Raw genomic sequence first — 23715 nt, forward strand, 5'->3', positions numbered from 1 at the left:
TAGGCTGCTCATGTGGCCTCTACTTGAAGCCTTTGGATCAGTTCTGATAGGAAAGTTTTCCTCACATCATGACTTGATCTCTTCTGGTGACACCCACCCACTTCTTGCTTCTGTCCCTTAGGGCTAAGAAGAAGTCTAATCCATCTTGAAGACCCTCCTCCCCAAGTCTTATTTCCTCTCTGATAAACATCCTCATTGCCTCAACAGAACCTCAGACACTGTGATTGTCCTCTTCTGGGTGCCTTCTAGTACCAAGTTCAGAGTTCTTTCTAAAAGGCGGCACCAAACTGAACACAGTATTCCATACATGGTATGACCATAGCAGAAGGCCACTGGACTGCCATTTTCTTTGTTCCAGACACAATGCATGTGTTAATTTGACCCACAGTCACACTAACTTTAAGCTCTCATGCCAACATTTTCATCCACTATGCTTGCAGTCCCCCAAAATTCCCAAAGTTTTTTATGCAAACAACTGACAAGCTACTCTTTCCTCATCCTTTACTTGTGATCTTGGCTTTTATTACTTCTAAGCATAGAACCTTGCATGTATCCCTATTGAATTTTATCTCCTCAGGGTTGGTCCATCATTCTAGTTGACTGAAATCTTTTGGGGTCCTAATTAACTGTTCCTTCTAGGTTTGGGTCATCTGAAAAATCGACCAAAATGACATATATCCAAGTCAGCGATAAAAGTATTGAATATTTAAGGCCAATGAATGAATTAGTAAAAAAAAAAAATTAATAAGTACTTACTAGGTACGCAGCACTATGTTAAGTAGTGGAGATAAAATTCAAGAAGTGAGATAGTCCATTCCCTCAAGAAACTTATGTTCTAATAGGAAAGATAACTCATAAAGGAAATGGTGATCAGGGGGTATCATCTCAAGGACAGTGATTTGATCCATAAGCCAATCAATTGACATGTTCTTTCTAGTACCATTGGTGTTTTGATTATTGTGAGATAGAAAACATGAGATAGAAAACTGGAGAGATGGAAGAGGGTGAGGCATCAAGGCAGATGGCAAGAAATGTAATATGGGACAATATGTAAATATCTGGATGAGATGTGAGGCATCTCAGCACCAGCTGAGAATGGGCTAAGTTAATCAATCAAGATGATTCAGCCACAAGATTAAAGTTCCAGAATTGAATCAATTAACTTCTTCAAGTGTTTAGACATGGGTTGTGGGAGTCCCTTCTGAAATAGGCTCATTTATGAGGGGAGAAATTTGGCAGTGATGCAGGTGGCAAGACAGCTCAGGTAAATGGCAGGATGACCAAACCCAGAAGTTATCTGGTGACCATCTTTTGGGGATGGTGTGTAGAAAAGATTACTGCAAGAGAAGAAGGGGGTGTCAAGTAGAATGACCTCTAATGTCCTGTCCAGTTTGTAAAATTCTGTAATGCTATCATGTACATTTATTCTCACTCCCTTCTTTCTCCCATAGGAAGATATTCCTCTGAATCATAGAGGTAAGATATTATTTTATTTCCCCAGAAGCAATAGACTGCAGAATTATTGCCTTCTCCCCAATTCTACTACATCATTAAATTAATTACATGCATTAAATTACATCATTGCGTGCTCATTAAAAAATAGTGGCATGTACCCAGTAGCTGCTAAGTAATTGTTTGTTGAATTGAAATGACAACATTATAAAGAAAAACAAAATTTGAAAGACTCGAATTTTGATTAGTGGGATAACAAACTGTGATTCCTTAAGATGAATGGCAAACTCTGCTGCTCACCTCCTCCCAGAGAGAGGATGGACTCAAGATGCAGAGTTGGAGCTAACCAATGAGAGAATTTGTTTTGTTTGTACTTTGGTTTTGAGGGCTGGGTTATTTTTTTCTTTTTCAGTAGGTACTGGGAAGGGAAGGGAGGGATAATAAATGCCTGTTAACTGAAAGGGCAGGAGTTGATGGGGAGAGGTAATGGGTTCACCTTCACTGGTAGTCTTCAAGTATTGTTTGTCAGGTTACTTGTTGAGATGTCATAAAGAAGATTCTTGTTTAGACTCTACTGGACCAGAAACTTGATGTAATGAATGCAGAGCTAGATTCAGAATTCAAATCCCACCTCAGACACTTAGTAGCTATGCGATCTTGGACTTAACATTTCTGTGCCTTAGTTTCCTCCTCTGTAAAATGAGCAGGTTAGATTTAGTGACCTCTGCAGTCTCTGCTGTAAGCCTAAGATTCCATAAACTCTGGGATCGCCTCTGACCCTGAGATCCTGAGACCAAGAATAAAGCAAAATGAACTCAAATAGTCCCATTAAATGCTTACACTTTTCTAGCAAGACAAATGGAAGGAAGGAAAAAAATAGATATTTATCAAGCATCTCCCATGTGCCCAACGCTGTGCTAAATGCTTTATAAATATTTTCTCATTTGATCCTCACAACAATCCTGTGAGGGAGGTGCTACTATTATCTCTATTTTACAGTGGAGGAAAAGGAAACAGACAAAAGTTCAATGACTTACCCAGGGCCACACAGCTAATAAGAGTGAAATGGAAACTGGGTTTCAACTCAGTGATTTCTCCACTGTGCCATCTAGATGTTATTGGGAGGAAGCAGTAAGGACCTGGGGAACACTGCATCTCTTGGACTCAGTTCTTGACCTCTTAGTTTCCTTTTGGCTTTAAATGGACAATCTTTGAGTCCTCCTCCTGGCTCCCTCTAACAAATGATACTCTAGCCTGTTTGTATACTTCCAGTGATGGGGGACTCATTGCAGTCCCTTTCTGGTTTTGGATAGCTTTCATTGTCATCAAGTTGTTCCTTTTGTTGAGTCAAAATCTTTGATTGGGGTGTAGCTGTCTCTGCCATGCTCCCACCAGCAGACTCCATCTTTCATAGGACCCTGGCCAAAAAAAAAAAAATACCCTGACCACTGTTTCCTATCTCATCACCCCCCGATTTAGACCTTAATCCCAAGCAGGCAAAAAGATTCCAGAGCTACTTGCAATGTCATACCATCTCAAAACCAGACGATACCATTCAGATAATAACCATACCAAGACAATTTGTAAGTCTCTACTGCATGCAGAACACTGAGCTAGGTGTTGGTTGTTTACATGAGACATAACTCCTGCTCTCACAGGGCTTATGGTCTGGAGCTGGGGCTGGGAGTGGGGGTGGGAATCAAGTGTCCCCACAGGTAAGTCTAATTCAGAACTCTATGTGAGAAGTACATTTTCATCCAGATTTGATTTCCTCAGCCTGGGTGACTCCCAGTATGGAAACCTCCCACCTCCCCCACTGTAGATCTGAAACTTGCCTGGGACATTGGGAGATGAAGTGACTTGTCCATTGTCGTGCAGCTACATTGTGGCAGAGGCAGAATTCGAACCCAGGTCTTCCTCACTCGGAGGCAAGCTTTTCATCCACTGAACCCTGCTGCTATTCAGGTTAGAGGTGGAGGAGGTGGGGGTAGCTCAGTCTTACAGAGACAGAAGCAGCTAGTCCAAATCTATATGTCAGGTGGCACAGAGGAGAGGGCATGGGATTTGGGCTTGGGAAAACCTGGATTCTTGTCTGTGTGGTCCTGGGCAAGTCCCTCAACCTTTCTGAGTCTCAGTTTCTTCATCTGTAAAATTAGAGGATTGTGCTTGGCAATCCCTTAGTGCTCTAAAATGGGAGGTCTTAACCTGAGGTCTGCAAGCTTAGTGGTGGCAATTATTGTTTTTATTATTTTGATAACCACATTAATAGTCGGTTCCCTTGTATTCCTGTGTATGTTTGTACACTTAAAAACATTATCCTGAGAATGGATCCAAATGCACTCTGCAAGCTTCTGTAAAATCACAGAATTCGTTTTTCTTCCCCTGGGGGATGGGAATCAGGAGATCAGAGGGAGGGGTGCCTTTCTCTTCTTTCTGACTCTTGGGGTCACTTGGTTGTTGAGGGAACAATGCAGTCCCTGGGTCTCAGTTTCCTGATGTAAAATGAGAAATGGAGTCCCGCTTTTGTGTCTGGACCACTTTAGAAGTCTTGTCAAGTCTCTGGTCCCCTTCTCAGAAAAATGTTGTTAAAAAGTGTATTGAAATAAAGCCATGCAGACTTCAGGTTACAAACTCCTATCCTCAATGACCTTGAGGGTCTTCCCCAGCCCTACAGCTATGCTCCTATGTTCCTAAAAAACAGAATTAAAAGTCATAAAAACATCATCCTTTGGGCCCTTGTGGGAAAGGAAGGAGCAGAGGTTCATTTCCAAAATTCCTCGTTTCATGGGATATTTTCTCTTTGTGTTTGTTTATTGCTTTTCAGATATTGACTTGAATAAATATATTCCAAAAATTGCTGAGAAAATGGAACTAGACCAGGTTAAGAAGTTTGTCCGGAAGGTGGGCCTAGATGAAGTCAAAATTGACGGAGTCAAGCACAATTATATCAGTGACTCAGAGGAGCAGAAATTCCAGCTGCTCAGACTTTGGTATGAGAACCACGGGAAGAAGGGGGCTTACGCACAACTCATGTCGGGCCTTCGGGAGATTGGGCTGAGAGTTGTTGCTGAAGAGCTACAAGAAGTCATCAAGACCCCCCCAGAGAATGAACATGAGAATGGAAACCCCAATGTCCTACATAACCAAGGCCTGGCCTCCAGCTAGAGGTCTCTGGAGCCCAGTGCTTCTCCAGGCAATCTCAGAGACAGTGCAGAGGGAGGGGGATAGTAAAATCAGCCCTCATTTTCAGGGTCATAAGTAGTTTGGGGTATAAATATAACAACTTTAAGAGCAGTTCTTCTTTTGTCAGGACATAGATATTTATATAGAAATATATCTGAATCTACCTGTGTAAATCAGGGATTTGGGGAAGGTCACCCCTACCTCCCCCCGCCTTGTGGGGAATAGACTTCAGAATTGGAATGAAGTAACCAAAATATAGGGGAAAAGATTAAAAAAAAATGATAAGATAGTGTTGTTTTATCTGGGGTGAAGCATATGTAGGAGGAGTAATATGGTACAAATATGGGTCTTTAGAAGATTGGGTATGCTAAAAGTTGAATCTGTATGTAAATGCTAAAAACCCCTTTGATTCAGAGGAAGGCATTTCTGCTGCCCTTTGGATGCCAGAAGTGCAGCAGATGATATTGAAAGGGAAAAAGGGGGAGGAAGAGGAGAAAGGATCCGCTCCTCTCACTCCCCCCTCCCTATGCAGAGGGCTTGGTGGCTCCACTTCCCCCCCACTCTGAACCTAAAGAAAAAGGGGAAGAGGACTTATGTAGTTCTAGTGAGCTATGTGGTCCTCTGTTTAGAGGAACAGAGACAACTATTAAAAGGTCAGGAAAATTTACCCTTAAAAATGAAATCAAAAACATCCACTGAGTTATTTGCTTTAAGAGAGGTCCAATCAGCTCAAGGAGGCTTGATTTATGTCAATGCACCTCTTAGTGCAGCTGAGGTGAGAAATTCTAAGAAAGAAATAAAAGACCTAATGGCAGACCCACAGGGCTTATCAGAGCAACTAGATCAGTTTTGGGGACCTAATAAATATATACTGGGAGTGAATTAATGAATGTCTTAAATATCTTATTCTCTCAAGAAGAATGGGACATGATAAGAAGGGCTGCTATGATAGAATGGGAACGCCAGCACCCACCCACGGCCGGGGTGGTGCCAGCTGTCCAGAACTATCTAACTCAGGACCTTTGGTGGGACCATAATAACGAAGTCCATAGAATCCATATGCAGGACTTGGGAGAGTTAATTATAACTGGCATTAGGAATGCTGTCCCTAAACTCAAGAACATTAAACTACAATTTGTTACCAATGCCTGGCCAGTTTTTGAAGTTGAAAAGGAAGATTTATGATACTTTGCAGAGCACTTGCATAGTGGCTCTATTCGTTAAATTGTGAAGTTAAATTAAATGGTTAGGTTTTTAACCTCTACGTTTCTTTTTAAGGAAAAGGTAGTGAGTATTTGGTTCCTTTAAAATACAAAAGGAAGGGAGGAATATGGGTGGGATGTGTTTAGACTTTGTGCTTCCTCCTTCCTTTTCCCACTTAAGAAAATGCTTAGCTTGATTAGGAAACCAAAAAGTTATGGAAGGTTATTGCATTTAAAAATTGTTTGCTGTGATTTGTAAGTATTATTAAATTATTTAGTCCCTTTTGCCTGGGTAAGGAGGGTTTTTTTAATTATACAGGAGTGGCAGGCAATTCTCTACCTTACCTGAAGAAAGATCAGTAATGGAAATTAGCAGAGTAAAAGACAGGCAGTCTGGAGTGAAAAGCTGAGTTTTGATTTAATGAGATCTGAAAGCTAAAATTTGTAATTTATGTTTCAATTAAATAAATACATTTGATAGCAAAAGGCTGTGTGTGTAAAAATTGCAAACACACTTTAGAATTTTGATGAGATTTCTTTTAGAAGTGTTAACTCTGTCCACGTGCTTAGACAACGTGGACAAAGGGAAAGTTACTCCCCTCCCATATGATTTAAAGGTTGGAGTGAGACCCCGAGAGCAGGTCTGCTGGACTTGGGAGGGGAGGGAGATGGAAGAGGGCTCTTTAGCCCTTTAAAGAAGTAGAGTAAAAGAAGAGGAGGGTTAAAATGGTTTTTTTTTTTTTAATATAAACCTAGGTTTGATATGGTTTCAAGTTAAAATCTGTCCTGAAGGAATAACAGGCAGCATCTGAGAATACTCTTCCTATCAGGATCAAGCAGAAAGATATCGTTATTTAGCATTTAGAAATTGCTTTGCTACATTAATGATGAATTGGTTTGTGATTCTTAAGCCTGTTCCATTTAAGGATGTAGCAAGTAGATTAAAAAGTTCATTTCTGTTGTTAAGAAAGAAGTTTTAACTAAAATTGGTTTTTGCTATGAATAAAGCATTTACAAAAGTATTTAAAAGGAAGCTTATGGCTAAATGTGAAAAGACCTTACGTTTTAGGTCTTGTAATTTTTTTGTCAATTAGGTTCATGAAGGTTTTGTGATAAATTGTAAACTGTTCTTAAAAAGAGGAAGATATTTGTTGTATTAAGAAATGCTTTATAATATATTTTTGTATGATTTTTTGAAAGGTTTACCTATCAAATTTATATTTGTAAGCTAATCTGTTATAAGAAAGGAGACAAGGAATTTTATGGTTCCAGGTAGCTCTCTGGAAAATTTTAGGAAAGCTTCCTGGTCCCATCCCCTCTCTTTATTTGGAAGTTCAGTCATCACAGAAGGATTTCTTAAGATCTAATTTGAACTGGAGATACTCAGAGGAGAGATGTTAACTATTTTTTATGGTGAAGGAAAAGAGTGGCCCCAGCCCCATCTAGGGGCCTCTAAGATTTGAAGAGTCTAAAGTGAGCACCTAAGAGGTGTGGCCCTTCACTTTGTTAAAGTTGTAATCTTTATGTGAAGTGTAGGCTGTGTATAGAATTCCTAAACTAGGAATTTGTTTTGGTGGTAAATAGTTTCTAATGATTGGCTTTTAGGACAAATTTAAAATTTAAGTAGTGAGTCCCGGTAAAATTTTTGATTAAGTGAAATTTATTATCTAATGGACAAGCCTCAGGGAACAATTGTGCCCTTAGCCTGTAATGGGATCCTTCTGGCTCAGTTCCCCATTGTGATAGAGGGACTGAGGAAGGAGTCCAGGATGGTTCCAGGAGGTTTAGGGGTTTCCAGCAATTGGATTAACAGGGCATAGTGACATGCCTTTACGGGCCTCTAGAGAGTCAGTACGTGGCACAAGGTGAGGTTTTCCAGGGCCCTTTTAGATAAATGGGACTATAACTCTTTGAGGATAATGGACAAAGGTCCCAATTTGGGATAAGGATTTTACATGTTACAAAGTGATATAAGGCAATTAGCATTAAAACAATTGACTGAATTAATTACTGAGACTAAAATCAGATATTCTTAGTTTAGGGAAATGAATTTTAGTTTAAGTTTCTTAGAGGCAGGTAATCTCTGGTAAAATTTGGCATTTATGGAAAAGTTAAATGTTTCTGTTTTGATTTGAATTCATTTCAAGAAATTAATGTTTGAATTTGTCATATGTGTAGCTCATTCTCTTAGACTGAGCAGAGTTATAAAGGTATAGAGAAGCTTGGGAAGCAGATGTAAATCTATAAGGAACAAGAACATGTACAGAAATCTATGCAAGCCTTCAGACTTGCTTCAAAAGATGTTCCTTAGCCAATGTGAAATTATAGTCATATCTGAAACCTGATTATTGGAACTTGCTATTCTAAGATTTTATGGGACTATTAACTGACTGTTCTTCTGAGTCTAACTCCAGGTATGGATAGCAAGAAAGGTGGTTTGAGCCTCTGATCCATGATGTCAGTAAGCCTGTGAGATGCTGGCCATGAACTGCAAAAGGTGATCTCATGGTAAAGTTGGGAACTCGAGTGGCTGTTCAGCCTGGGCTGAAGTAGGATTCTCCTGACTCAATTTCCCCACTGACACCTGGTGGATTTTAAGCCTAGCTGAATGCCAGCTGACAATCTGCTCCTACCTGGAACTGACATGAAGTTAGGGAGATATTGTTTCCCTGCAATGTCCCTACTCTTAGTGGCAATTTCCTGTAGTCAAAAGTTTTGTAAGCTTAATGTCAGATTTATTAAATAACAGATTGTTGGTAGGGGAACATCTGAGGTTAAGTCTAAGATTTAGCTATTAACTTAAGACTTAACAACAATAAATTAGGGTTTTTTAATTTCTAGTAATAGTGTGGAGACCATCAGGTTAATAAGGCTTGTGAGGTTAGCATACATAGCTAATCATTATTGTGTCTCAGTTGGTTAAAAGAAAAATGGTTTGTGGCCTTTATTGTAAATGCTTTAAAAGAAATATTACCTGGATGTAAGATGTAAATACTGGGTTCTAAGTGGATTTCTTAAATATGATAATTGGCCAAAGTCCCAATTTTGATTTTGTAGAGTGATGAGTGTATAAAGCTTAAGAATGGTCATCTAAAATGGTATTAAGGTCAGTTTTGTAGGAGAGTGGACATCTGGATTTCTACAAGAAGATAAAGAAATGTGCAGAGATGCTGTGTTGAAGATGGCCCGAAGGAGCATCTAGATCAGAAAACTGCATCAGATGATGTCCTTCCCCAGATGAGATGGAACCTCTGAATGGATAATTCATTGATTTAAATCTGTATTTGTACTTATAACATAGGGACAGTCCCCTTGTAATTTGTCAATGTATTGATTAACTTTGCTCTCTACCTATATTCATTTAAGGGGATAGATGAAGGAAATAATGTATAGGGGAAAGAATGTGAGGATTGTATTTAATTTTAGAGATTGACCATGTTTTTGTCCAAATTTGGTCTTCTCCTTTAAAAGCATGAAGGAGAAGAAGGAGTGGTATGAGAGTATGAAAAGTGAAGGAGATCAATTAACAGATAATCTGTATTAGTAGTGGTGTGAAAAGTCTTCAGATGATAGAAAAGAGGAGGGATTGAGTGAGATAAGGAAATTGTGAAGACTTTTCATAATAAAAATATGGGGAATATTGGATTTTCTGAATAAAATTTCTCTTCCATAAGGCCTCTCTCCCTGGATACCTGAGTTTCAGGTATTCAGGGCTTGTGGACAGTCAGTTGGTTCCCCTCCACCCACCCCTTACCAGCTACCAGCTTTCTTTGTGAAAGTGTTGTGGGCTATAACCAAAACTTGGGAGTTACTCAGATCTTCCCTTTGTTTGTTGTACTGTTGCCACATCAATGCTACCAGCTCCCGCTTCTCTCCCTCCCCTCCTTTCTAAAGCCACATCAGCAGTTCAGTTAGATATTAGATGAGGTAACTGTGTTAGGATAGGTGAAGATTTCCTGGGGTTTGTTTAGTTTTTCACGCTTAGATTGTGAGCCTGCCTCCCAGCCAATGGAGAGGTGGGATAGTGGGGAGGTGGGATTCTCTGTGTTAGGGTATAAAAATTGTGCTTCAATTTCTGTAAGTTGCCTCCCTCCACCAGGTTCCCAGACCTGGTGAAAGGATGTCCCTTTCTCTACAATTGTAATAAATCTTTTTCTTTCTGTTCTTATTGAGAAGCCTCTTCATTTATTTAAAATTCTGAGTAAGGGTCTTTTCATCCCACACAATCAGGAAGACTGGAGATAACCCAGGATGAGGTAATTGGGATTGAGTGACTTGCCCAAGGTCACACAGCTAGTGAGTATCAAGTGTCTGAGGTGAAATTTGAACTCAGGTCCTCCTGACTCCTGCACTGGTGCTCTATCCACTGCACCACCTAGCTGCCTACACACACACACACACACACACACACACACACACATACATATATGTACATATGTACACATATACATATGTATATATATATATATATATATATACACTCTGAGGTGAGGTTTTGCTTTGGGGCTGACTCTTTGGAAGAAGGTTCATGTGCCAGATGAGACTCTGGGAAGCTATTAAGAAGCCCCCCAGCTTTAAAAACCCCAAAGATGGTGTTTCTCTCTCTGGTAACTATGTATGTATGTAATGGTCAGACAGTTGGATCTCTCTGTGGATCTCTGATGCATGTATTGCTTATGGTCAGACAATGAGAAGCCCTGTCTGTTGGTCTTTATTTCTCTGCTTCTATTTTCTCTGTTGGTGAATGTAATTAAAGTAGATTGTTGGTCCCTCAAAAGTTACTTTCCTTTTAGAAAAGCATATCAAAGAACCTGGGCTAGCAGGTCATTCTGTGTATGCCAGGGTTCTTACTAATGCAAAGTTCCAATTCAAGAAGGAAGTCTAAAGAATGGGTCAGCAATAACAGAAAGGACTCCTAAATAAATTCCAAACAAGCGAAGCTTCAAAAAAAAATGCACCTGGGGAAGTGGTCCCTGCCCAGGTCTGCCTGCCCACTCCGGTGGCTGTCTGGCTCAAGCCTTCAGGTACATTTATACATCTTTCTATGAAAAAATTAAAATTTCTTCTAGAGGAAAGAGAGAGAAGCAAACTAAAATAGAACTTAGAAGAATAATTGGGCAGACAAATGCAACAGTTTATAAGATCTGGAAGAATGCAGAGAAGAGCTTGAAGCAGATGAGCATGAAGAAAACAAAAAGCAAACTTTGGAACAACTAGGTGAATTCAATGATTCACTAAAGAAAATTATATTTGGAAACATAGCCTTGGTAGATGAACTTAGTGGGGTGCAACTGATCATTGAGGCGGCCATCAGCCAGACCTTTAAAACACCAGAGGTTATCAGTTTGTTTGCAAAGAAGCAGCCAGGCCAGCTGCAGATAAGATTTACAGAGATGGACACAGACCTGATGGTTGGAAAGAGATGTATACAGCCTGCAGAAGCTGAAGATACTGACCATCCTGCAGAAACCTGGAGAAAAGCTGAGGCCTTCCTGACCTCAAATGCAGGCACTGCCTTCAGCCAGTTTGAGAAAGTCTCCACTGACCTTGATTCTGGGGACAAAGTCCTCATTTTGGCAAGTTTTGAAATAGAAAAAAAAATGATGAGGAGCTGTGTAGAATCCCTGGCCACTGATCACAGCACAAGTGACACCCCAGTCCCCTACCGGATGAGGTTGTGGCTCACCACCTAGAAGCACCTGCCATTCACCATCTCATGCTTCTGTTTTCTTTTCCTTCTGTGGTCATTCCTCGGCAGTCTGCTTTTCTTATCTGTTACCATAGCGAGAAAATGAGAAATAGATTCTATCCAAGCCCTCTTAGGAAGGGGATCAAGGAACCTGGAATCTAGTTTTTGTTTTGTTTTCAAACCAAGTCATGACCTTCTAGAACATAACTTGACTTTGATCATTTTGATCTCGAGTTTGATTGTGTGCATTTTGAAGCTGATTTTCCTTTAAAATAAAACTTAAAAAACTTGGTTGAAATGGTCAGGTTTGTGATGCCCAGAGTAAAAAGAGTCCCTGCTGGCTTCTTTCAGATGAGGTGAGATCTCGACCACTGAGAAACTCCTCACTTCTTCCTAAATGGCTTTTGGGCTGAGTGCTCCCCAAAGTCTGCCCAGGGTGGAATGTAGTAGGAGATTGTTGGAGAGACAGTATACTGCTGAATGGTTTTGTCTGTGCCGTGGACTCTGCTACACATCTGGTATTCCAGTAAAGGAGAAACCTTAAAAAGTGAATCACATCCCATGCAAACCATAGTCATTAAATAATTTTCAAACTTTGAAAAAAATGCACTTTGAACATGAGATCAAATAGAATTCCTGGATGAATTGAAGCATATTCCCTACCTCCTGATAAAGAATCTACAGACTCGAGACACAGAACAAGATGCAGGTTTTTGGACATGGCCAAGTCAGGAATTTGTTCTGATTGTCCAGGTATATTTGTTAAGAGAGTTTTTTTTTAATAAAAAAAATAACCAAAAAATTAAATTACAAAAGTTTTAAATTAAATTGATTGGATATTTCATGTTGTTTGCACAGCAGTTGTGGCTTTTGCTTTTACCCTTGTTCTGCTCTGCTTTGTTTATTTAGCATTTGTTGTTGCTGTTGACTCCTCTTAGTCGAGCCTGACTCTTCATGACCCCATTTGGGGTTTTCTTGGCAGAGAAGCTGGAGGGGTCCACCATTGCCTTCTCCATGGCTTGTTCTAGCCCTTTTCATCTCACATGAATGTTTGCCAGATGACCTTAAACATCGGACCACATGCCCCCCACTCCAGCTCACCCTACCTGTGATGTTTGACTGCATGGGATTCTTTCATGGCTGCATGGCATCATCCATGAGGGTGGGGTCCCAACCTGTCCTGAGAAGCAGGCCAAGGTTGGATGAAGCAGATAATGTGTAGGTTACCTTTTCTAATCCTTTCTCCTTGCAAGAAGGTGAGCAGTGTGGGCCTTAAAAAAAGCTGCCCAGACACCTAGGGGGCTTCTGAATCCCACTGTGGATTCAGTCATGCCTGGGATGCCTGTGTGCAGGGTTGTGACTACAGCTCCAGGAGTATCCACACCTGCTGCATAGACACTGTCTGTCCCCACAGGACTTCAAGGTACTAAAAATGGTCAAATGGTAGGGATAAGGTCTTCCTGACCTAAGAATCTAGTGCAAAGTAACTTAAGCAGAGTCAAGAAAACAGTATAGTCAATGGCTTTAAACAACAATAAACAACCAAAGATGGAAACTGAATCCTTTGAAATTATAATGACCAAGTTTCGCTCCATGGAAGAAAAATGAGAAGACATCTCACTCTACTTCTTTATAGAGGTGAGGAACTGAGGGAGAGGAATACTGCATTACACAGTAATTTCAGACTTTGCCAATATGTTGGTTAGTTTTTCTGACCTTTTTTCTTCCTCTTTATTCTAATAAAAGTCTTTCTGGGAAGAGATTGGGGGGAAGCCAAGAGGACCTCATGGGAGACTCTGGTCCTAAGCAGGAGATTGTTGGGGTGTTCTCGGCTCTTGGGGTTTATGGATCTTATTTCATAATCTGAACATCAATTTTTGGAGCCAGACAAGATCTTAGGCTCTGAATGACCTGCTTCACCTGAGGCAGACCCCTCACTGAGCTGGAGATAAGAACCCCAAGATTTCCTGACTCTGAGACCAGGTGTCTGTCCACTAAGCCAGACTGGCCTCCTTGAGAGGAGTAGTCTTAAAGGCTATTCTGAGACAGAGGGAGGATGGAGGTAGGTGACCTTTGGGGGCCATGGTAGAGGGGAGAACAATGGGGGGCATTTGCTTCTGTTGTTGGGGGGATAGGAGGAGCACTGAATCACCTGTACCAGGATGCACACATCTCACATACAAATTGATGCCTCATTCTTTTTAGCAATGAGCACCTGATAGGGCTGCGTGGGAAGGTACCAGAGGCTGAGTGAGGCTGACAGGTTCCTGTAAGCACTCAGCACTCCACAGGGGACAGAAAGATAATTGAACTGAACCCCTGGGCAGCCAGAGAACCTGCAAACTCAGGGCATCTTTGAAGATCAGCTGTGACTCATTTATTCTGCTGTGTGAATAATGTGTTTAATCAGAGTTTGATTCTCTCAGGAACCTGGCCTGGGTCACAAAAATGCATTTCTTAAAGCATCTCCATGACCTTTGAGGCCCAGCACAATCTAGCCCTGGAAGAAGAGGCATCTCAGATGGACATTCAAGGGACCTTCCTGACAATGTACAAGAATGGAATGAGCTCAAGTCCCGGCATGCCTTCTTGGGCAAGTCAACCTCCCTAAGCCTCAGTGTCCTCATCTGTGCAATGAGGGGTTCAGACTGATGGCCCTGAGGTCCTGTTCAGCTCTAGAGATGTCATCTTACAGTCCCCTCCCAAGTCCTTATCTCCATTAAATTGCTTCATCTACTGGCCCCAGGCCTCAAAGAGACAGCTTAAGATTTTGCTCACACTATGTCCCCTCCAATCCCCACTATTCTGTGACTCTCTAAATCTTATGAGTCCTCAAAGACCCAGCTCAATTCCCTCCTCATCTACAAATTGTTCCTGGCCTTCTGGCCCAGCCAGAGTGTTCAGTGCCTGGACTTCAGAGTCTGTGTGGCATACAACTGTCTTGTACCCATTCCACTGGGTCTTAGATTCATTCCATTCCCAATTAATTTTTTGTCCTTTCAGTACAGAGACCTTGTCTTTCTCATGTCTGTGTGTCCAGGCACCTTAGCAAGGTGACTTGTGGAGTGCTATAGGGGTAACAGGCCTAGACAGGCCTGGTAAGAAGACCAGGTCAGATTCAAGTCTTGTCTCTGTCTTCTTAGGGACAGGAATAATCTTATTTAGTCATTGCCTCTTGGATTTATTCTGCATTCCCTGTTCATCAAAGGGAAAAAACAAAACAAACCAATATCTGTGCCTAGTCTGAAGTCTATGTGGAAATTCCATCACGGGAGCATGCCACACATACACACAAGGACCAGGCCCATTGGGCATACCCAGACCCATTCTTACAGAGGGATGGCCTTTTCAGGTCGCTCATCCCATTTCTGGATACTTCTCATTCTTAAGAAGACTCTCCTTCCATCAAGTCTAAATTTCTTCTGTGCAGGCCACTTTCTTTCTGAGGCTCAGCTTTGTATAAAATGGAAATAATTACACCAACCTCACAAGGCTGTTGTAAGGACAGTATTGTAGTGTGTAAAGCGATTTGCAAATCTTAAAAATTAAATAAATGCGTGATGGCTGGTATGACTATTTCTCCCCATCTCACATCGTTCACAACTTCATTTCTTCACTCTCTCCCCCTTCCAGTCTCACATGAAGATGGGACCTTATCCTTTTCAAGGCAGATCCCTCTAGATACACATCCCTTCTTGTCTTCTCCAACAAACCACCCCTTCTGTGAGCCCCATTCTCTCATCAGTCTTCAGTGTCTCCCTGTCTGTGGACAGCTGCCCAGTTGCCTGCAGACATGCCCATGTCTCCCCTTCCTTGAACCCTCCTGCCTTTGTGGCCAAGCTCCCAGACTACTCCTTCTCCCTAGGTCTTTGGGACACTATTCTCTCCCAGCTTTCCTCCTCCTTATCTGGCCGTTCCCTCTCAGCTTTCTTGGCTGGATCTTGGTGTAGGTTCTGCTCACTAACCGTTGAACATCCCCCAGAACTCTGTCCTGCCCTTCTTCTCTTCTCCCTCCAGACCACCTCTCTGAGAGATCTCATCAACTCCCTCAGATTCAATTATCACCTCCACGAAGATGATTCTCAGGCCCCAGCCTCTCTCCTGGCCTATTGAACATCTGTAACTAGGTATCCAGTGGACATCTAAAACTAACCTCGTTATCCTTTCCCCCAAGTTCTCCTAACTTTCCTTTCATTGATTTTTTATTAATTTATTTATTTGTAGTTTTCAACATTCACTTTTATAAGATTTTGAGTTCTAAAATGTTTCCTTCTCCCCTTCCCAAGACCACGAACGATCTGATACAGGCTATATGCATATACAATCATATTAAACATATTTCAGCATTCGTCATGCTGTGAAAGAAGAATCAGAACAAAAGGGAAAAACCACAAGAAAGAAAAAAAACACAAGAAAACAATAAGCTCCGATCTGCATTCAGACTCCATCAGTTCTTTCTCTGGACATGAATAGCATTTTCTATCATGAGTCTTTTGGGATTGTCTTGGATCATTGTATTACTGACAAGAGCTAAGTCTATTGTGGCTGGTTTTTATGACTTGGCTATTCTTTTCTTTTTTATTTATTTAACTTTTAACATTCATTTTCACAAAATGGTTCCAAATTTTCTCCCCATTTCTCCCCTCCCCCCACTCCAAAACACAGAGCATTCTAATTGCCCCTATCACCAATCTGCCCTCTCTTCTTACATCCCTCCCTTCCCTTGTCCCCATTTTCTCTTTTGTCCTGTAGGGCCAGATAACTTTCTATACCCTATTACGTGTATTTCTTATTTCCTAATAGCAAGAACAGTACTCGACAGTTGTTCCTAAAACTTTGAGTTCCAATTTCTCTTCATCCCTCCCTCCCCACCCATTCCCTTTAGGAAGGCAAACAATTCAATATAGGCCATATCTGTGTAGTTTTGCAAATGACTTCCATAATAGTCATGTTGTGTAAGACTAACTATATTTCCCTCCATCCTATCCTGCCCCCCATTGCTTCTGTTCTCTCTTAGGATCCTGTCCCTCCCCAAGAGTGTTGACTTCAAATTGCATCCTCCTCCCACTGCCCTCCCTTCCATCATCCCCCCCACCCTGCTTATCCCTTTCTCCCCCACTTTCCTGTACTGTAAGATAAGTTTTCATACCAAAATGAGTGTGCATTTTATTCCTTCCTTTAGTCGAATTGATGAGAGTAAGCTTCATGTTTTTCTCTCACCTCCCCTCTTTTTCCCTTCACTGAAAAGTCTTTTGCTTGCCTCTTTTATGAGAGATAATTTGCCCCATTCAATTTCTCCCTTTTTCCTCCCAATATATTTCTCTCTCACTGCTTAATTTCATTTTTGTAAGATATGATCCCATCCTAATCAATTCACTCTGTGCTCTGTGTGTGTGTGTGTGTGTGTGTATGTGTGTAATCCCACCCACTACCCAGATACTGAAAAGTGTCAAGAGTTACAAATATTGTCTTTCCATGTGGGAATGTAAACAGTTCAGCTTTAGTAAGTCCTTTATGACTTCTCTTTGCTGTTTACCTTTTCATGCTTCTCTTCATTCTTGTGTTTGAAAGTCAAATTTTCTTTTCAGCTCTGGTCTTTTCGTCAAGAATGTTTGAAAGTCCTCTATTTCACTGAAAGACCAATTTTTCCCCTGAAGTATTATACTCAGTTTTGCTGGGTAGGTGATTCTTGGTTTTAGTCCTAGTTCCTTTGACTTCTGGAATATCCTATTCCATGCCTTTTGATCCCTTAATGTAGAAGCTGCTAGATCTTGTGTTATCCTGATTGTATTTCCACAATACTTGAATTGTTTCTTTCTAGCTGCTTGCAATATTTTCTCCTTGACCTGGGAACTCTGAAATTTGGCCACAACGTTCCCAGGAGTTTCTCTTTTTGGATCTCTTTCAGGAGGTGATCGGTGGCTTCTTTTTTTCTTTTCTTTTTTAAACTTAACTGAATGTGGATTTTATTTTATTTTTTTAAATTTAATTTTATTATTATTTTTTAATGCTTTACAATCACTGCCATAAAATTAAGATTTTATCCTCCCTACACCTACCCCCCACTACCCCCCTCCATCCCCATGACAGCATACAATTCTGTATAGGTTCTACATATACTTTCCTATTGAGTATGTTTTCACTTTAGTCATGTTATGTAGTCGAACTAAAATAAATGGAAGAAATCATATAACAAATCAAAGCATAATACACAAAAACACACACACACACAAACAAGATCTGCTACATTCTGTGAATGACTTCCATATTTCTTTCTCTGAGTGTGGAAGGCATCTTGCCTTAGAAAACCACCTCTGGGATTTTTTTTTTAATAAGTTCTTGCATTATTATGAAATTCCAAGTCTACCAGAAAAAACTCTCTCACACTGTGGTCGTTGCTGTGCACAAAGTTCTCCTGGTTCTGCTCCTTTCACTCAGCATCAGATCATATAAGTCCTTCCAGGCCTCTCTGAAGTCTTCTTGTTCATCATTTCTTATGGCACAATAGTACTCCATTACATTCATATACCACAATTTATTCAGCCATTCCCCAATTAATGGGCATCCTCTTGACTTCCAGTTTTTGGCAACTACAAAGAGTGCTGCTATAAATATTTTTGTACATGTGGGACCCTTTCCCATATTTTTGATCTCTTGGGGATACAGTCCTAGTAGTGATATTGCTGGCTCAAAGAGTATGCACATTTTTGTAGCCCTTTGGGCATAGTTCCAAATTGCTCTCCAGAATGGTTGGATGAGCTCACAGCTCCACCAACAATGAATTAGTGTTCCAACTCTCCCACATCCTCTCCAGCATTTATCATTTTCTTGTTCTGTCATGTTTGCCAATCTTATAGGTGTGATGTGGTACCTCAGAGTTATTTTGATTTGCATCTGTCTAATCAATAGTGATTTAGAGCAGTTTTTCATATGATTATAGATATCTTTAATTTCTTCCTCTGAAAATTGCCTGCTCATATCCTTTGACCATTTATCAGTTGGGGAATGTCTTGTATAGTTATACATTTGAGTCAGTTCTCTATATATTCTAGAAATGAGGCCTTTATCCCCAAGCTTAGCCATAAAAATTCTTTCCCAATTTACTACATCCCTCTGAATTTTGGTTGCATTAGGTTTGGTTGTGCAAAAACATTTCAGTTTAATGTAATCAAAATTATCCATCTTGCATTTCATAATGCTTTCTATCTCTTCTTTAGTAAAAAATTCTTCTCTTCTCCTTAAATCTGATAAATATACTATTCCTTGCTCCTCCAGTTTATCCATGGTATCAATCTTTATACCTAAATCATGTACCCATTTGGACTTTATTCTTGTGTCTGGTGTCAGGCATGGGTCTCTGCCTAATTTCCTCCACACTGTTATCCAGTTTTCCCAGCAATTTTTGTTGAACAGTGAGTTCTTATCCCAGAAGCTGGGGTCCTTGGGTTTATCAAACAGGAGGTTGCTATGTTCATTGCCTACTGTGTCTTGAGTGCCAAGTCTATTCCACTTGTCTACCTCTCTGTTTCTTAGCCAATACCAAGTGGTTTTGATAACTGCTGCTTTATAGGCTACCTTCCCAAGCATTTCTTTTCATTAGTCCCTTTGATATTCTGGACCTTTTGTTCTTCCAAATGAATTTTGATATTATTTTATCCCTTTCTAGAAAATAATTATCTGGTAGTTTAATTGGTATGGCACTAAATAAATTAATTAATTTAGGGAGAATTGTCATTTTTATTATATTGGCATGGCCTCCCCATGAGCAACTGATGTTTTTCCACTTACTTAAATCTGACTTTATTTGTGCAAAAAAGTGTCTTGTAATTGTGTTCATATAATCCCTGGGTTTGTTTTGGCAGGTAAACTCCTAAATATTTTATAGTGTGTACCCTAGCTTTAAATGGGATTTCTCTTTCTATCTCTTGCTGTTGGACTTTGTTGCTAATATATAGGAATGCAGAAGATTTGTGTGGGTTTATTTTACAACCTGCAACTTTGCCAAAGTTGTTTATTATTTCAAGTAGTTTTTTACTTGAATCTCTGGGATTCTCTAAGTAAATCGTCGTATCATCTGCAAAGAGTGATAACTTAGTTTCTTCTCTGGCTATTCTTATTCCTTCAATATCTTTATCTTGTCTAACTGCTACAGCTAACATTTCTAGTACCATATTGAATAATAGTGATGATAATGGACATCCTTGTTTCACCCCTGATCTTATTGGAAATGCATCTAGCTTATCTCCATTGCTTATAATGCTTGCTGAAGGTTTTAGATAGATACTGCTTATTATTTTATAGAAAGTTCCATTTATTCCTATTGCTCTCCAGTGCTTTTAATAGGAATGGGTGTTGTATTTTGTCAAAAGCTTTTTCTGCATCTATTGAGATAATCATGTGATTTTTGTTAGTTTTGTTGTTGATATGATTAATAATGCTAATAGTTTTCCTAATATTGAATCAGCTCTGCATTCCTAGTATGAATCCTTCCTGACCATAATGTATTATTCTCGTGATAAGATGCTGCATTCATTTTGCTAAAATCTTATTTAAAATTTTTGCATCTATATTCATTAGGGAAATTGGTCTATAATTTTCTTTCTCTGTTTTGTCTCTCCCTGGTTTAGGTATCAAAACCATATTTGCATCATAGAAAGAATTTGGGAGGACTCCTTCCCCAATTTTCAAAAACAGTCTATATAATATTGGAATTAACTGTTCTTTAAATGTTTGATAGAATTCACTTGCGAATCCATCTGGCCCTGGAGATTTTTTCCTAGGGAGTTCATTGATGGCTTGTTCAATTTCTTTTTCTGAGATGGGGTTGTTTATGTATTCAACTTCCTCTTCTGTTAATCTGGGCAATTTGTATTTTTTAAAATATTCATACATCTCGTTTAGATTATCGAATTTGTGGCCATAAAGCTGGGCAAAGTAGTTTCTAATAATTGTTTTAATTTCCTCCTCATTGGAGGTGAATTCACCCCTTTTATTTTTTATATTAGTAATTTGATTTTCTTCTTTCTTTTTTTTAATCAAATTGACCAAAGGTTTATCGATTTTATTAGTTTTTTCATAAAACTAACTATTGGCTTTATTTATTAATTCAATAGTTTTCTTAATTTCAATTTTATTAATCTCTCCTTTGGTTTTCAGTATTTCTAATTTGGTATTTACTTGGGGATTTTCAGTTTGTTCTTTTTCTAGCTTTTTCAGCTGCATGCCCAAGTCATTGATCTCCTCTTTCTCTATTTTATTTATGTAGACATTCAAAGATATAAAACTTCCCCTAAGAACTGCTTTTGCAGTATTCCATAAGATTTGGTAGGTTGTCTCATTATTGTCATTCTCTTGAATGAAATTATTGATTGTTTCTATGATTTATTCTTTAACTCATTCCTTCTTTAGGATTGGATTATTTAGTTTCCAATTGATTTTTGGTTTATCTTTCCATGGCCTTTTATTACATGTAATTTTTATTGCATTATGATCTGAGAAGGATGCATTGATTATCTCTGCCTTTCTGCACTGGATTGTGAGATTTTTATGTCCTAGTACATGGTCAATTTTTGTAAATCTTCCATGTACCACTGAGAAAAAGGTATATTCCTTTCTATTCCCATTCTGTTTTCTTCAAAGATCTATCATATCTCTCTTATCCAGAGTTTTATTTACCTCCTTAACCTCTTTCTTGTTTATTTTGAGGTTAGATTTATCGAGTTCAGAGAGGGGGAGGTTGAGGTCCCCCACTAGTATAGTTTTGCTGTCAATTTCTTCCTTCATCTCCCCCAACCTCTCCTCTAAGAATCTGGATGCTATACCACTTGGAGCATACATGTTTAGTAATGATATTGCTTCATTGTCTATGGTGTCTTTTAGCAGGATATAGTTTCCATCCTTATCTCTTTTGATTAGATCTATTTCTGCTTTTGCTTTGTCTGAGATTAGGATTGCTACTCCTGCCTTTCTTACATGAGCTGAAGCACAATATATTCTGCTCCATCCTTTGACCTTTATCCTATGTGTATCCCCCCGTTTCAAATGTGTTTCTTGTAAGCGGCATGTTGTTGGATTATGGCTTTTAATCCATTCTGCTATCCATCTCCGTTTTATGGGAGAATTCATTCCATTCACATTCACAGTTATGGTTACAATCTGTGTATTTCTCTCCATCCTCTTTCCCACCATTGGTGCCTTTAGCTCTCCTGTCTCCCTTCCCCTCCTCAATAGTATTCACTTTTCACCACCTCCTCTTGCAGCCTTCCCCTCCTTCTTTTAGCCCCCCTCCCTTTTACCCCCCTTTACTCTTATTGCTTCTTCCCTCCCTTTTAGCCTCCCTCCCCTTTCTTCCCCCTTCCCCTCCTACTGCCTATAGAGCTAGTTAGGATTATCTACTTAGGTTTATTGTTCCCTCCTTTAAACAAATCCGATGAGAGTACCTCTCAAACAATGCTCATCTCCCTCCCCTCTTTCCCTCTACTATAATTTTGTACTTCTTCCTGTGATGTAATTTGCCATTTTCTGCTTCCTCCTTTTCACACCTCCTATTACAATCCCTTTGCATACTTAAATCATATTTTTAACGTGACATCATTTACTTTATACCCATTCCCTCTATGTATATCCCTTTTATCATAATAGCTGCACAATTCTCAAGATTAACAGATATCATCTTCCCTTATATGGAGGTAAACAGTTTGCCCTAATTGAGTAACAAGTTTTTGGTTTTTTTTTTCCCCCCTGTTTACCTTTTTATGATTCTCTTGAGACCTGCATTTGAAGATGGAATTGTCTATTGAGTTCTGGCGATTTGGTCAGGAAGCTCTGGAAATCCCTTATTTCGATGAATGACTTTCTCCTTGCCTGAAATGTTATGCTGAACTTTGCTGGGTAATTGATCCTTGGTTGTAGTCCCAACTCCTTTGCCTTACGGAATATTGGGTTCCAGTTCTTCCAATCTTTTAATGTAGAAGCTGCAAGGTCCTGTGTGATCCTGACTGTATCTCCTTGATATTTGAATTGTTTCTTTCTGGCTGCCTGTAGTATTTTCTCCTTCACTTGATAGTTCTGGAATTTGGCAACAATATTTCTTGGAGTTTTGAGTTTGGGATCCCTTTTGGGAGGGGAATGGTGGATACTTTGGATGACTATTTTGTCCTCTGAATCTAGCACTTTTGGGCAGTTTTCCTTGATGATTTCCTGGAAGATATTGTCCAGACTCTTTTCTCCATCATGGGTTTCTGGCAGGCCAATAATTCTTAAATTTTCTCTCCTGGATCTATTTTCCAGGTCAGTTGTTTTTCCAATTAGATATTTTACATTTTCTTCTATCTTTTCATTCTTTAGATTTTGTTTGACTGATTCTTGATGTCTCATTAAGTCATTAGTTTCTACTTGCCCAATTCTAATCTTTATCAAATTGTTTTCTTCAGTTAACTTTTGCATCTCTTTTTCCATCTGACCAATTTTTCCTTTTAAGGAGCTATTTTCTCCAGTTAATTTTTGTACGTTCTTTTCCATTCAACCAATTTTCCCAGTTAGGTTTTGGGTTTCCTTTTCCATTTGGTCAGCTGTTCCTTTTAGGGAATTATTTTCTCCAGTTAATTTTTGAACTTTCTTTTCCATTTGTTCAATTTTCCTTTTCAAAGAGATGTTCTCATCAGTGAATTCTTTTTTTATAATTTTAAAATCATTGGCCAGTTTTTCTTCTATTTCCTTCTTCAGCTGTTCCAGGAGAGCTGCTTGTTCTTGTGAGTAGTTCATAGTCCCTTCTGAAGTTTCACATGGAAGTACAGTCTCAGCTCTGACCTCTTTGGTGTTTGTGTTTTGGTCCTTATCTCCATAGAAAGATTCTATGGTTTTTTCTCCCTTCTGCTTTTTCTTGTTCATGATGTTGATTGAGTGTTGTGACTTCTGATTCTTTCAGTCAGAAGCTGCAGAACTTTGTGTTGAGCTGATGTGTGAAAAAGCTAAAAGCAGGTTTTTGTTTCGTGTTTCCCCTATCAACCCTGGCATTGGCTTGTTAAGTGTGGGGGAGGAGTGGTCTGGTCCCAGGAGATCTTCTCAGCTGAACTGAGGCAAAGGCAAGCTCAGGGGATGGTGATCCCAGCTGCTCTATTGTCTTCCCATTTCCCCTGGAGGGCTGAGGCATGCCTAGATGCTAATGCATGTTCCCACCGCTCCTGGTGC

At 39.7% G+C, this 23715-nt stretch overlaps 1 protein-coding gene and 1 pseudogene across 4 annotated transcripts in view; both read left to right on the forward strand.

Annotated features, from left to right (window-relative positions):
- The window catches only part of FAS (Fas cell surface death receptor), a 43376-nt gene extending 33371 nt beyond the window's left edge, over positions 1–10005 (forward strand). For 2 of the 4 annotated variants that reach the window (XM_072628982.1, XM_072628981.1), the window contains 3 exons: positions 1452–1476; positions 3331–3417; positions 4277–10005. In XM_072628982.1, the coding sequence (XP_072485083.1) occupies positions 1452–1476; positions 3331–3417; positions 4277–4617 (453 nt within the window). In that variant the 3' untranslated portion in view covers positions 4618–10005. The remainder of the gene's footprint in view (positions 1–1451; positions 1477–3330; positions 3418–4276) is intronic. The other 2 variants (XM_072628983.1, XM_072628984.1) reach the window with 1 other exon arrangement.
- Positions 10006–10427: 422 nt separating this feature from the next.
- On the forward strand, positions 10428–12286 carry LOC140525203 (protein LZIC pseudogene; annotated as a pseudogene).
- The last annotated feature ends 11429 nt before the right edge of the window (positions 12287–23715 follow it).

Source organism: Notamacropus eugenii, chromosome 1, assembly GCF_028372415.1.
Source record: "Notamacropus eugenii isolate mMacEug1 chromosome 1, mMacEug1.pri_v2, whole genome shotgun sequence".
NCBI lineage: Eukaryota > Metazoa > Chordata > Mammalia > Diprotodontia > Macropodidae > Notamacropus > Notamacropus eugenii.